At 48.2% G+C, this 14,842-nt stretch overlaps 1 protein-coding gene across 1 annotated transcript in view; it reads left to right on the forward strand.

Moving 5' to 3' along the window:
• The window catches only part of trabd2a (TraB domain containing 2A), a 55,154-nt gene that overhangs the window by 33,208 nt on the left and 7,104 nt on the right, over positions 1-14,842 (forward strand). Inside the window, exon 5 of the mRNA XM_048258941.1 lies at positions 11,319-11,409. Coding sequence (XP_048114898.1) covers positions 11,319-11,409 — 91 coding nt within the window. The remainder of the gene's footprint in view (positions 1-11,318; positions 11,410-14,842) is intronic.

Here is a 14,842-nt window from a genome sequence, read left to right on the forward strand (position 1 = left end):
TAGCAGGGTTGTTTTCCTATAAGATAATGCTTCAACTAATGTGATTCAGGATCAAACACCGCGCCATACAGACATAATGAGAAAAATGTGCGCTGCACTCTTTTTCTTTGGGAACCACAACTTGAGATAGTTGTTTAGTGGGTCCATATGAAGTTCTGCATAGTTGTATTATATAACAGAATTGTTTACAAGGTTTCTGGGAAGTACACCCAAGCCATCCCCTTTCAGCAGTGCATCATGGGAGATGCATTCTGGATGAAGAGCAGGGGAGTGGGAGAGGAACAGAGGATCATGGGGAGTAAGAGGAAACAGACGCTGCAACCCGTGTCAACAGTCTGATCCTGCCCACCCGACCCAGTTCCACTTCCAGATACCTCAGGACCCCACAGGCATTCAGACAGATCACACCAGACTGGCCAGTCCTTACCACGCCAGCCACTGCCCTCACCACAATTACACTTAACAAGCTCATTCTTTTTAAAACTGTGAGATTATATTATAATGGGGAAAAATAATAAAAACACCGAATTCCCTGGCACAAACGTGTGATATGTGAGACAATGAACACAGAGTGAGCCTTCGAGACGTTTATTTTCTCGGCGGCCTTTACAGCTAAGTGGTTCCCCTGCTTTGATCCCGTCCTCCACACACCGGCCCGAGAAACCCAGCAACACCGGTAGAGGGGTCAGTTGATTGGCTTCTCCTCCTCTCTCTCTCGCCTTCCTCCTGGTGCCAGTGCTTTGGTTGGCAGGGTAAGAGGCAGGTTGGCAGCGCATGCCAGAGATATGTAATCCAGCACCGGTTCAGAGGGGCGAAGGCCACCTCCAGAACTTCTCGAGACGCTGGTTTATTTAAGCAGGGTGCTTTCACACCGCCATGTCTGTGGGGCCTGGAATTCTGGCCCCTCTGGAGACTTAGCAGCTCTGGGCATGCAGTCAGAGACCACCCCCCTACTCCACTCCATCCCAACCCATCGGCAACCCACGAACCCACCCACTCGTGTTTTTAATGGAGACAGATCATCCAGGGCTGATCCCCCCTGACTTTACCATTAGCTTTTATCCAGCATCTTTCTGATATTTATTCAAGGACCCGAAAAATGGCCAGACCCTAACCACACACTAAAGCTAGCATTTTGAATTCAGAATTCTACCAATACAGAGACCAAGTGGGGCTTTGGCAGCTCTGTTCCAGATTGTTTTCTTTGTCAAGTGAGTCACAGAACAACCGCAAAGTCACTTTTTTTCCACTTTAACTATGGCAGTGACATTTGAGCTGTCAATCTTTTACTAATGGAAACACACTAATGAATCATTTTTAAGGTGTTCTGGCTGCATGCTTGCCTTTGAAAAGAGCCAGTGCTTTAATGCTCGGAGGCAGACTCCAGCTTGAACTCTTGCCCATGTAAAGTCTATGTGGTCCTTCTTAAGCATTTTATTTTCAAATCCAATTCTTCCCCACAGTGCCTAGTCAGGTCCCCCCCTTGTATCGCTCTCTGGCATCTAGAGACTTCAAATTCTTCAAATGTTTGACATCTCCCTCTCCGCTCGCTTATCCCATTGAATAGAAATCAGCTTTTTATCATTTCCTTTCAGGACTCCCCTCATCCCTTCCCTCCCTCCCTGTTTCTCTTATCCAGGGGACACTGGCTCGCCTGTGGATACGGAGGTGAGCAAGTGAACCCTGTAAAAGTGCTACATACCGCGCTGCTACTGTACCTCTCGGCATGGCTGGGAGCACCATAAACACCAGCTTCTGTGGAAACTCAGAATGTTTGGTCTGTGAGAGCCTCTGGAGTCGGGCCTCTTCTCTGTTGCAAGTGGGCGCTATTCTGGAGGCGAGGTGGTGGGTTGGTGGGGGGGAGTTGGACCACTGTTGTGTTCCACCAGTCGGAGTCTTTCATTAGCAATCAGCCATGTCACAAGATTCTGGCGCGGGAACCTCTGCTGATGGTCGGATAAAGTTTGCGTGCCAGAATTGTGTGAGTCAGATGATGAAAGATGTCTTGGTGGCTTTATTTATTTATCCAGGACAGGGATCCTGTCACTATAAGCACTTCATTCATTTGTTTTCTTTTATATTCCTGTGATCTATTTTGTGGCACTGAATAGAGAGAGTCCTTTGCAGACATTTTCACACCCTTGCAAAATCAGAAAATAACCCAAAAGGACTTTGAGCTACTTCCAGCCATCGATTCATTCAAGTTTTTCCAACCATACATTCTCAATGTCATTAAATTTAATTTAATATGTTAAGCATGATATTAAATTGTGTTATTCTGAAGCCCTCTCTGTGTGGATTCTGGCAAAAGACCCTCTTTTTGGAAAATATTTTGGAATCAATTCCTCTCATTAGCAGAGCCTACTCCCCCCATTGCCTCCCCAAACAGCTTGACTTGCCCCCACTCTTGACTTGGGCTTCTAACTTGATTGAGGTTTGTTAGCGTACTGTAGCAGTAGCAATATGTCAGTTTGAGGAGCACCCCAAAACCACAGCTCAGAGTGAATGAATTACCCTCCTCCAGGACTGCTTAAGAAGTGAAAGGGGAAGTGAACTGTGAGTTATCACCTCTGTTGAACTGACAGATGTGTTTGGGTGTTCTATTGTTACCTCCCTGATCCAACCAAAATACACCTTAATTACAAATGCACGTGTCTTGTTTTGCATGAGCTCTGCAGTGTCAGCTCTTTGGCTTGTCTTTGGGTGCCTTTACTTCAGGGCAATATTCATTCTTCCAGTGAAGCCCCTGATGTTGTGTACTGCAGTAATGAGAATTCATTTAGTCGTTGACTTATGAAATTTCCCGTTACTAAAAGAATCATGACTTCAGCTTTGGAACAGGGTGGAATAAGTATTAATGAGCGTATAGTAGAATACTAAAATAACATGGGCAGGTTTTATTTGGCTCGGCTCTTGGCGTCAGCTCTTTACTGGACTTATTACAGGGCTCACCTCCGTACCCGTAATAAGCCAAGAGCTAAAATTTATATTTTTGCCAAAGGCAAAAAGCTCCAACAACAACACTCTGCTTCAAGTCATTTCACCATCGTAAATGACCGTGGGTGGGGTATAGGAAGCCCTCTGCATCTCACATATTTCCTAGTCAAGACACTAAATACAGCTTCTGGCAATATAGAAACAATATAGTTAACACACGGTTCCATTTTCAAATAATTATTGCTCCAGTGGGACAAACAGACTATTTTCCCCCACATTTTCCGAATTGGCAAATTAAAGAATACTGTGTCTATAACCCTTTGGGTGGAAAGAGAGGATGTTCCACTCACTCAAGGGCTCACGTCTTTGGTTCCAAGGCATTAAATCTCACTCCTCCCGCTGATTTTTGATATATTTGTTTCAATTTTCAGACTCTCTGAGGTCTCGGATGGCATCACTTGACATCACTCTGCTCGTATCTGTGTGAACTGCTCCTGTGCATCGCTCTCACCAGTTATGTGAATCTATAGGCTCTCTGGTTAGGTCCATCTCTCCCCCCCGACACTCCCACCCCACTTCCCTGCTTAGCACAGCTCTTTGTCTCTAAATTGACATGGCAATAGACCGACCTGAGACTCTAAAAGTGCTCAGGTGAGTTACAAGGCCATAAACTATGGCTGAGTAGGGTTGGCCGGAGCGAGGCCAGTAGTCTGCCACTGCCTTGAGTAGGACTCTAAACGCTGTCATTTGGACTTTGCGGGCGGTCCCTCCTCTATGTGACTACAGTAAGCCATTAGCCCTGAGCCCCGGTGATGCCTGAGGCCTCCCTCTGGCCTTCGCTCGTTGCCGGGGTCACGCAAGGGTCAGCCAGGGAGCCAGTCAGTCCAGGGGAACTCAAGCTGTTAAATATCAAAGCCTAACCTTTCAGACAGGCAAGGCTAGCCCACAATCATTTACCACCCATTACAAGCAGGGCCCTGCTCAGTCCATCACACACTCTGCCAGTGAGGAGAAAAAGGCCGAGCCCTCAAAAGAAGAAAAAAAAAAAAGAGGGACATTTTGCTGCTAATCCGCCAGCGAAAAGGATAATGTGTAATCATGTTGTCATTTCGGAGCGGGTCTATTTCGGAACTTGTCTCCTGGCATGTCAGACCTAATCTCCCTCCATCATTCCCACTGCAGGGCGAGTAACTGGTTCACATGGAAAAGAAAAGGAACCCTTTCAATGTCAGCCTGAAAAAAAAGTGGGATTGTGGTTGAATAAATCCATAATGAAGCCATAAGTAGGGTTGAATGCAGCATGTGTGCGATTTGATATGTATATTAACTGGAGGAGGCCTCTCTCCCTGCAGTGCTCCTGAGGTCCATGTCGGATGGCTGGCTGGCCAATGAGTAAAGCAGAGCTGTGCTCCATCCATGCGTTTTGCCACAAGACTGCCCCATTACAGAAGTGGCAAAAGCCTCCATGCCAGTTATGCATATATAGTTCCCCACTGTCTGTTCCTGCTGCGCACAAGCAGTGATTTTCCAATCACGATTTATGGTCAGTACTCACTCTCGGCTCATTTTGGAAGTCGCTTGTGGTCTCTCGGCCGTCTTTATAACTGACGATATTTATGAGGAAATTTTGTTTCATGTCGATGGACAAAGTGAGGTGATTTGTCGCGCTTAAGGGGACAGATGAATTACTACATAGCCAGAATAAGAATATCCCTACAATGCAAAAGAGTTGCTTTCTTGAGTCTGCTCCTCATTACTCTTTATATGGTATTAATATGACAGTGAAAAGCCACAGTGTATTTTTCCCGCGGCAGACCCAAATGGAAGATTTATTTCCTTCAGACTGCTGGACAGCTGAGCTGCTATCCAATGTTTTCTAACGTTGGAGTAATAATCATGACCGACCTGACAGAGACGGATCGTCAGGTGTGTGTCACCAGTGTGTGAAACCCTTCTCCTGTCTCTCTCTCTCTCCCTGAGGGGCTCTAGGCTGTTTTCTCTCAGGCGCGGGAAAAAGAGTGTCCGTCTTGGCCCCCTGAGCAATCCCGACCACGTCTGCTCCCCTGAAAAAAGCACACCCTGTCATTGTCAGATCAGGCAGCCTAAGAAAAATAGAGCCAGTTGTGGAAGGTGTTACTGGGATGTGTGTGTGGGGGGGGGAGTTTATGTACCCACACCCCCATAAACACACCACCAGAGGTTCACCTTTGGTCCACTTACTGCCATACCCCCTTCTTTTGATGGCGCCCAGCATCCCTGTCTCTCTTCACTCTCCCTCTCTCCCAGCAGGCGAGGGCGTCCCTGTCCTTCCAGCCTTGTTTACACAGTTGTCAAGGTCCCTCTCGGCAACAGAGAGAGTGGGGAAGGGGGTAGGGAGTAGGTGGTGTGTGTGTGTGTGTGTGTGGAGGGGGGTTGCTTGTTGACCTCCCGACCCGCTTGCATTATCCCTTGTGATTCCTCGGTGCAGTTTCGGGGGGCGGGCAGCTGGGGCCCCTTAGAGTTGAAGTTGGCGAGGTGTCTGAAGCTCTGGCTCCAGAGCCCCTCTGTCCAGTCTGCTGTCCTCCGCCTGGAGCCAGCGGCGGCGGCTGCAGCAGCGGCAGAGTGGACGTTATCTCAGCAAGGCCGGACTGCCGCTGCAGCCTAATTACAGGAGACATGGCCTAGAGGGGGAATAGACACAGACTAAGAGAGATAGAGAGATAGAGAGAGGGAGGGAGGGAAGGAGGGAGGGAGGGAGAGGGATCAGACAGAGCCTTTCTGTCTGAGCATGTCATCAGAGCCTTGAGCCTTCAGTGCCAAGAGTACGGACCAAGGATCAGAGATCCCAGCACAAGAAGCTCACAGCAAGCGCCAGCCTCTAGCTGACTGTCACATCAGCTTGATCTCTCTCTGAGACGGGATCTATATGTGCGTGCCCAGGACTAGAGCAAGAGAGTCATCCGCCTTTGGAATGGCATTGCTACCAGCCACACCGCCTAATACGGCAGGAACATGGGACTGGGAGGGCATGGTGCCACTGCGTTCTCCTTCTCGTCCTTCTCCAGCCTCATCCATCTTGTTAAGTTGAGCTACATCAGACTCCAGTGCGCAGCAGTGATTATGGGCTGTTAGGAATGCGGCCCGCGGATACGATGTATACACAAACAGCTGCGCTGGCTCGGGTCGGCACGCTGCCGCTTATTTATTTGGTTTGCGTAATGTTTTGAGAACTGCCTCTCAATCCTGGTTACCATTTCTAATATAAATATTGCGCCGTGTGGAAAGAAGCCGCATTCAAGGCCCCTTGGTTGTATGCCCCTTTAATAATTGGAGGACACTAGTGGCTTTTTAGGCCCCAGCGGTGTGCCAAAGAGTGATTCGTGGAGCATTACCCGATCGCATGAATGCTCCTCAGAGAAATTGGTCTAAGAGAGAGAGAGCGAGAGAGAGCGGGCCTTTAAAAGCTACATATATAACGTTAGCTGAAAAAAAAAAAAGGACCTCTAAGAGCCGGGATCCGAGGAAGTCCTGAAGAAAAGCTTTCAGGCCGGCCGCTACGCTGGCCCTTATCTCTGCCATCTCGATGGAGCGCTGCGAAAAACGCAGGGGGCTTTGTGTGGCCTGCGCGGCCGGCACTAGAAAGGCTGTAGTATTTCAAGATTGACCTTGGCGTGTAGTCAACAAGCCACTTAAGAGGCATGGTCATAGATCAATGTGATCATTGAGTGGCCCTGGTCCTAGTTGTACTTGAACTGCTGAACCCCAGTTTAGAATGGGGGTTTGCAGGCAGCACCCCCATCACTTTGCAGATGCTTGCACTCCTCCGGCCGATGCCTAGTTCATTTCACGTCTCCGTCAGCACAGAATTGCTTAACGAGGATATGATCGCTTTTCCTTTTCGCTAAGAACCTAGGCGCTCACAGCAAACAGGGATGGAACCCAAATCTCAGCGCTAAGAACCTAGGCGCTCACAGCAAACAGGGATGGAACCCAAATCTCAGCGCTAAGAACCTAGGCGCTCACAGCAAACAGGGATGGAACCCAAATCTCAGCACTCGACACTATCAATTGGCTTCATCTGTTCTTGTCCGTCTGGGGCCGAAGGGGATGCAGCATAGGGGGTAAGGCGTGAGTCATGGGTCCAATTTCACACGTTCTCACCTCGTCTGCCTAAAAGCACAGGAAGGCCTGGAAGGCAACTGCTCCTTCTTTTCTTTTTTTTTTACTCCCTTGTTCCCTCGCTCCTTCTACGCTGGCGACTCATGGAGCGGACACCAGTTCAGACAAGCTTCCTTCGTGCTCCACAGTCTGACGGATGGGCCCTTCGGGAGACGAGTGTCCCAGCATTGTGTCTGCCTCACTGCCCTCAAGGCCTGGGCGAATGGTAGGGCTTCTTATCTCCCATCCCTGATTGACAGACGAGCCATTTTCTTTGATAATTAGAGTTTGGGATTTTCTTCTCAGACTGTTCTCACAGACTCTCGTGAGCATTAGCAACACATAGTGCTGTATGAGGAGCACGGCTTGTTTGGATGGTTAGCGGTGCAGCGGTGGAGATAGCCCTGAGAGGTAATTAAGGGCTGTGGGTCTGCACAGCATCAGTGTCAGGGACACATGGTGGGCTTGCTGGGATTAGGCGGATGTCTAAGCAAAGCACACACACGCACACACACACACACACACACACACACACACACACACACACAGACAAGACACACACACACACACACAGGGAGGTCCCATTGCTGTGCTTAAGCCTAGTGCTAGTTTCACACGTCATTAGCCCCATACAGCTAAAGCAACAGGAAAAAAGTAAAACACTGCAGTAGTCTAGTTCAAACAGTTAACAGAGAGACAGACAGACACACACACACAGACGGACATATTAACTGAACAAAGTGTTAATGAGGAGACACAGGGCCTGGCCTTAGGCAGAAATTGAGATCTTTCTGAAGTGGTGTTTGTGTGTGTGTTGTGGGGGAGGTGAGGGTTACTTACCGACAGGTCACTTTCTGGCTCCAGCCCAGCGACTTCTCCATCCTCCACAGGTTTTAGCCCAACAGATGAGATCAGCGGGCTACCGTTCACGCCAGTGGCCGCATGATTGATTCAAACAGACATGGAACCACACGCACTCCCGTTGGCTCGCCAAACACCACATAGTCTACATGCTGGCGCTGGCTTTTTCTCCAATTCTTTAAACATTAAAACATAATTTTCGCTGTTTTTCCTCCTCCCTCTCACGCCAAGACATCCATCATTTTAATCAACGATGTCTGTTTTTGTTTGTGCTCCACCATGGTCTCTTGCTTCAGGAGCAGAGGAGTTTTTTTGTCATGGACTCTGTGTTCACTTCATATTCCACTTTACCTGGAATTAATTTTCTCAAAGCCAAATTTGTCACTCTAAAAACAGACCATACCAATTCTCTGTTATTTCTATTGCACCTGTGCAGAGGCAAGAGGCAAGAGGCAGTCATTCCCTGACTGAACAAATCTTTACTTGATAACACAGTGTGATAGCATCAACCCTGGCCAGTTCATCCTTGCTTTCACATGGGGTGTCATTTTTAAAGGCGCTCTAAGCGATGCTAGGTAACGTCACTTCTGTTGACTATCAAACAAAACAGAAAGCTAGCAAGTTGTTTTGTGGCTGTTTTGGAGCCTGGGTTGTCCACAGAGATCATGTTTTTTACAGTGTATTCAGGACACAGGCACCTAGTAGATGGTGAGGTGATGTTTGTTGTAAGTAACAAAAAATGTTTTAGCCTAAAAAACGTATGACATCGCTTAAAGCACCTAGCAGATGAGTGAACAGGAATGACATTCCCAGACTGTAGATCTGCCACTCACAGCACTGAAAATATCTCAGACTTAGCCGTCACTTGAGAGAACATATTCTTAACATTTTTTGAATGGTGGTGTAGAATCAGGGCGTCGGGACTCAGGACTGCGCGGCTGTCCGCCGGTAGCCTGCTACATTTCCAGCATGCCTCCGCTGATCTCAAAACCTGCTCACACGTCTGCGTCAGAATGTGTGCGGGAAAATACCTGTTGCTATAGCGTCCAAGAATAACAGGCTGTTATTGTGTAATCTCTGACCTGAGTGTCAGTCATGAGGCAGTGAGACAGAGATGGGGAGCTTAAAGACTCTCTCGGACTGGGGGAGTAATTACAACACTCTCTGAAATAAGGGACTAAAATAAGTCCACTGTGTCTGACTGCTGAATCACTGTTCATTCATGTGCACAGAGTGTAGCCTGTCTTAGGCCTGTGGGTTTCTGAGGGACAAAAACTATTACAAAATATAAAGGTTTATAAATAGTTTACAACTTAAACATGTTTTTCTATCAAATAACCATAACGTGCACTTCATTGTCTACATTAAATCTTGCATGTGTTAACAATAAGAACTTATTATGAAACATATTTTGTTTGTAACCATTATTTTCTGCTTGAGTCCTTATTTTATTTTTGTGACCACCATGTCTAAGATGCTTTCATTTAGAGACTACCCTGCAACTCCAGTGTTATTCTTTATGGGGGAGCGTGGGGGTCATTTTACTGCTATGATGATCTCGCGCTGCTTTACGTTTGGCCGCCCAAGCCAAGCCCCCCGTGATGGGCCGCTGCTCTGTCTGAAAGGCCCAGCTGACGTGTCGCTGAGCTCCAGCAGTCAGCGGGCGTACACCCCCCCTTACCCCCCGCCTCCCTCCCCTTCAGCAGCCTCCCTCTCTAGTGACAGCCCCTCTTTGAAGTCGTCCCCTCTGAGCCTCCCGCATTGTGGAGGTGGCCTCCATTTGTCCCACCTCACCCCCCCCTTCCCCACCACCACAGCCACCCCCCAGCCCTCAGAATGAACAGCCATAAATCAGGGAGAGAGAAAGTTTCTGTTTGGGGCTCTCTCTGTGTCACTTTGCTTCAGGTCTGCCAGGGGGGATGCATTGAAGAAAATAAAAAGAAAAGGGGTTTTCTCTCTGAAATAAAGCAACCCCATTCAAGAAAACAATCCAAAATAGCCTCCTGTTGAGCACAGAAGGCTGTTTTCACTATTCTGTGCTTAGAGTGGCAGTTTTTTTGTGACCTCTTCATATATAGTATGTAGTGATACCAGAACCCAGCCTGCAGTTTATATTTAGTGCCTCAGCTACAAATCAGGTCCCTCTTTAGCATTAATTCTTACACACAAATCCGTATAATACAATTACCCATCCATGCAGTAGCTGCTGTGATTATCAAATCAAGAGCAATTGCACAAAAACAGTTTTTATAGCCTCAGACTAGTGTCTGTCTCTCCTTCCCTCTCCCCCTCTTGGTGCCGTGCCCACCTGCGGGCTCTTGCCCCCCAGCCCCTCTGGTTCGCTCGGCTGGCTTAAACCTCTCTATCAGTGGGCCCGCCGAGCTCTTCCCGCGCACCATTAGAGTCAGATTAAAGGCCTGTCCTTTGTTGACACAGCAGCGCGGTACATGGCTGAGCTGGTGCGCACAATGAGCTCCCATTTCTTTTGTGACGGGTTGAAGAAGAATGGGGACCCCTTGACACGGGCAACCTGAACCCACAATGCCCCACTTCACCTAGCTTAGCAGGGGCAAGGTGGAGGGGGGGATGGGGAGGAGGGGAGGGGGGTTGGAGTGGATAGATGTGGGGAGAGAGGGCTGTGGGGGGTGGGTGCGAAAAGACAGCCAGCCTTTACTGGCCAGGGGTGCGTTTCCCAAAATCATAGTTGCTAACTAATTTAGCAGCTTTGTTGGTTGCAATGCAATTTCCCATTGCCGACCAACTAAGTTGCTAACAGGTTAGCATGTGAGGAGGAGAGTGGCTCCACTTCTGGTGCCCGGAGATGCTCAGACGATGACGTGCAATGATGAATGTGACATAGAGGAGCAAACGCCAGTGCTCTGGTCCTGGTTTTGCTCTGCTTTCTCATTTGATGAACATGTACGTGAAGGGTTGCTTTGACAGAACAAATGGCATCTAACAAACCCACATGTTGAACCATCGCTGACCCTCGCATATTGATGATATCCCGAAGTCCCAGTCTGTGTGTGCATTTATTTTTTTGTGAAGAGAGAGAGAGAAAGAGAGAGGGGGGGGGGTGTTTACATGTCAATGAAGTCAGCGGTTTTTGTTCAATATTGCCCCAATTGTATACCCTCATTCACATACAGTATTCTGTTACACATGAGTGCTTATGTTTCAAGGAGGGAGGGGGGTCGAGGTTGTTGGATGGCCGTTAGGTGGTGCTTCCCTTCCGCTCTGTGGAGTTTTGTGAATGTGTGTGTCTGTGTGTGTGTGTGAGAGAGAGAGAGAGAGAAAGAAAGAGAGAGTGTGTGTATCTGACTGACACCTCTGGGGTCCGTCGGCGCTCTGGGAGACTGAAAGGAGAACTGTTTATATTGCAGGTCACTTCCTGGGCAACAACACGGTGATTGATGTGCTCCGGAGTCAAGGCTACGAAGTGGAGCACACTCCCGCGGGGCAGCCCCTTAACAGGTAATAATAACCACCACAACCGTCACCAGCACCAAACCCACTCCATCTACATCAGCCCCACCACAATCCCCAACCTCCCGTCTACCTTGCCCTCTGGACCTAGTTTTAGAGCCTTCCATTGCTGACCTGTCTGCCACAGGTGGCTCCATATCGAAGAGCAGCTGCTTCCTCTGTTTATCCCTTTCCAATCAACAGCTAGACACGTTCATGAAAAAAAAACATGGCTAGCTTCTCGCAGATCATGTTTACAGATAAACCCCAATGAGCAGCCATGTGGAAGTGGAAGCTCTTTATTTCTGAATGGCTGGCGGCAGTGTTACTGTGAGGAAAGAGCGTGCCGTGCTAAAGAGACATGTTCTGAACATGACATTCCCGTTATGAGCTGTGGGAAATGGAGCCGGGTTCAGAGAAAAAGTTCTGGAAGGGCTCTGCGGTGACTGTCGGGTTTTTGGCCTCTGTCATGCAGCCTGTGTCCCTGACTAATCCCTGTGTGTGGAACACTGTGTGTCCCGGGGTGAAAAACAACCTCGAACCACAAAGCCACTAAAGAGGCCGCCTAGCTGCCTCTCAGGCTGTATGGGATTTTCAGGTTTACCCGTCGCTTTCAAGAGTCGATTAAACTTTACTGACATGAAACCATCCGGGCTGCAGGACATGCCGGCAACCAGCCGGCCTAAGAGTGCGTAACTCCACCTTTATCCCGACCCGTTCCTTCAGTTCCACCACGGGAAGGGGACTGGATCTCATTCTCCTGCAGATTTGTAACTTATTATGATTTCTTCTCAAAACCTGGCTCTGCAAAATTGGCGGGGCCATATTTTATCACTTAAATTGGTGTAAGGTTACATGCGCCGCTGCATTTCATGGTGCTCCCCGCACCCCAGGGCCGGGCGTGGCATTTATTTATTTTTGTCTCTCTGTTTCGCCGACTGGATTTCAAATGGAAATCATTTTCCAAGTAAGCGCACTCCTAAGTTTGTGTAATTTCGCCCGCAGACCAAAAACAGATGTTCGCGTTCTGGTCGGACTGTTGTGAAAAATGTGTTGTCTGCGAAGTAATCGAAAAATTTCACTTATAAATCAGCCATCCTCTTTGGTCCTGATATTGCAGCTCTACTCTGCAAAAAAGGCGAAATCTCCACAGCCATGGTGGCAGTCAAAAGGCCCATGCTAATCATCCTCGATAAATTCCACACAGTCGCGAGGTCACAATTAGACATTTACAGTCGAAAAAGACTGTAATCCACTTAATCGTATAATTGGTCCTGTTTTGAACTCGACTTGATTAGCGCCGTTTTTCGAGTAAAAATAAACAAATGTGACAGGCTGGCGTTATTTGCACAGTGAGGTCAGCGCGGCAGCCACGGCATTGACTCAGTCACACATGTTCGTCCTCCTGCTTTTGTCTAACCTCACGATCTAAACTCGACGTTACTGCACGGATGGAAATCAGCAATTTCTCATCGCCCCTCCCTCTTTCCCTTCTTTTCAATCCTTGTTTTTTTTTTTTTTTTTTTTTTTCAGTATAACTGCATCCTGATCTCCGTCCTCTCTGTGGTCCCATGTAAAAAGTCCAGGGCACTTGCGCTCTTTTGTTTCTCTGTATGAGAATGCCTCCTTGTGGGCAGTGGAACCAAAAACCGAGAGAGCGAGAGCGAGCGAGAGCGAAACCCCCGGCCCCAGCTGGGCGGACACACGGGGAAAAAAAAGCCAGAAAAGCCCCAAACCCACATAATCAGCAGCAGAGTGTCCCGTGGGGTCGCCCCGCTTAGAAAGGACCCTTTATGTGCCCCCACTGCCACTCATGTGACGGCTTTTCGCATGGACGAGGAACGCGAGCCGCATTCTTCTGATTGGCTCCTTTCTCCGTCCCAACCTAGCGAAGTAAAGGTTTGAAGCACTACATGTCCCCGGTGAGCTGTCGCGCACTGCTGGAAATCATGCCAGCGACTGTGTACCCAGCAGATGCTGAGGCCTGAGTGGCTTCAGCAAGAGCCGGGTGAAAAATTAGTCCACTGTGCAGTGAGGAGAGGTTGTGACTTATGTGTCATAAATGCTCTGAACAGCCCAAGACCAAGCTGTGTGTGGGTCGTACTCATCTCTGTAGAAAGTACCGTTCTTGGCTTGTCTGTGGCACAAGAGTGGAATGGCTTGTGGTAATCTCCTTGCCCTCGTTTAATAGAGAGCTTGTGTTTATGGTCCTTGTCACATACCATGGTAGGGCTTACTGCTCTTATGAAGCAGTCAAGCAGACTTCTCTCATTGATTCGCATTGTCTGCAGTTAGCCTAAATAAAGCTGTCCTTAGATAAGGCCCAGGCATGCCTGACATGTCCGCTTGCTCTAAGACGTACTGCCCCATAAAGAGGTGAGAGCCAGGCTCTTAATGTTTTTTAATTACTGGTGCTGGCTTCTCCGATTTAAGAGGGAGAGAGAGCGTGGATTCTCTCCCTTGCCTTAGAAGTCTAAGCCAGACTGTCCATCATCGGCTCTGTTTTCCCATGGTCCCTCTCTCCATGGGTGGCTATCTCTCCCTCCGGATCTTCGCCTGTTCAGCTGTCCTCTTGTCTTTCACTGCGCTTCCGTCATGCCAGGTCACGTCTGCTGTGTGGGTTCCCAATCCCTGTTGTATGCTCTCAGCTTCCAACAGACCAAAACACATCAAGCAACCCAGGGACGTGGAGAGATGGTGGGGAGAGATATCTCACACGACCTCTGGAAAAAAACAATCTCCTCCTTATCAAGTGGTGATCTAAGATATGCTTCCAAGAAGCCAAGGAGGGAGTGTCTTCCCCCCACACACACACACACAGTCACACACACACACAAAGATATTTATGAAATAAATGAGATGCCAGATTGGAGGAGACATTAGAAGTCTGGAAGTCCGGAAAGTTCCATTGTACAGTAAAGCAAGCCGAGTCGATGGGGGTTTGGCTTGCTGCTTTTATTTGCGCCAGTGCAGCTGTAATGAATTCCTGTAATGTTTGAGACACCATTTGAAGCCACATGTATGTGCACCAATAAAGAAAAAATATCAGGATGGCCAAAGCAGTACACTCATCAAAAGCAGATGCTCCCCTTTTATCTCTGCACGGCCAGGATTAGTGCCGAACTTCCCCAGACCACTTCAACCTAAAATGCGGAGGCCGCAGACATCAACCTCCTTAATGTTCCCATCAGAGAAAATAACATTAAAACAGATGGGAGTGTTTGCGCAAATTGCCCTGCCTCTTTCCTTTCCAAAAACTTGCTTCTGGCATCTCAGAGATATTTTTCAAGGGCATTCCTGTGTTGTTATTTTTTGTTGTTGTTGTATCTGTTGTCATGTCTGTTTTTGATGGGAAATAGCTGGACAGCATCAAGGACACCATCTTTTTCTCATCATTAAGGAACAATTTTCCAGTCATTTTGTCCATTTGTCCTTCTTAATA

Source organism: Alosa alosa, chromosome 12 (assembly GCF_017589495.1).
Source record: "Alosa alosa isolate M-15738 ecotype Scorff River chromosome 12, AALO_Geno_1.1, whole genome shotgun sequence".
Taxonomy (NCBI): Eukaryota; Metazoa; Chordata; class Actinopteri; order Clupeiformes; family Clupeidae; genus Alosa; species Alosa alosa.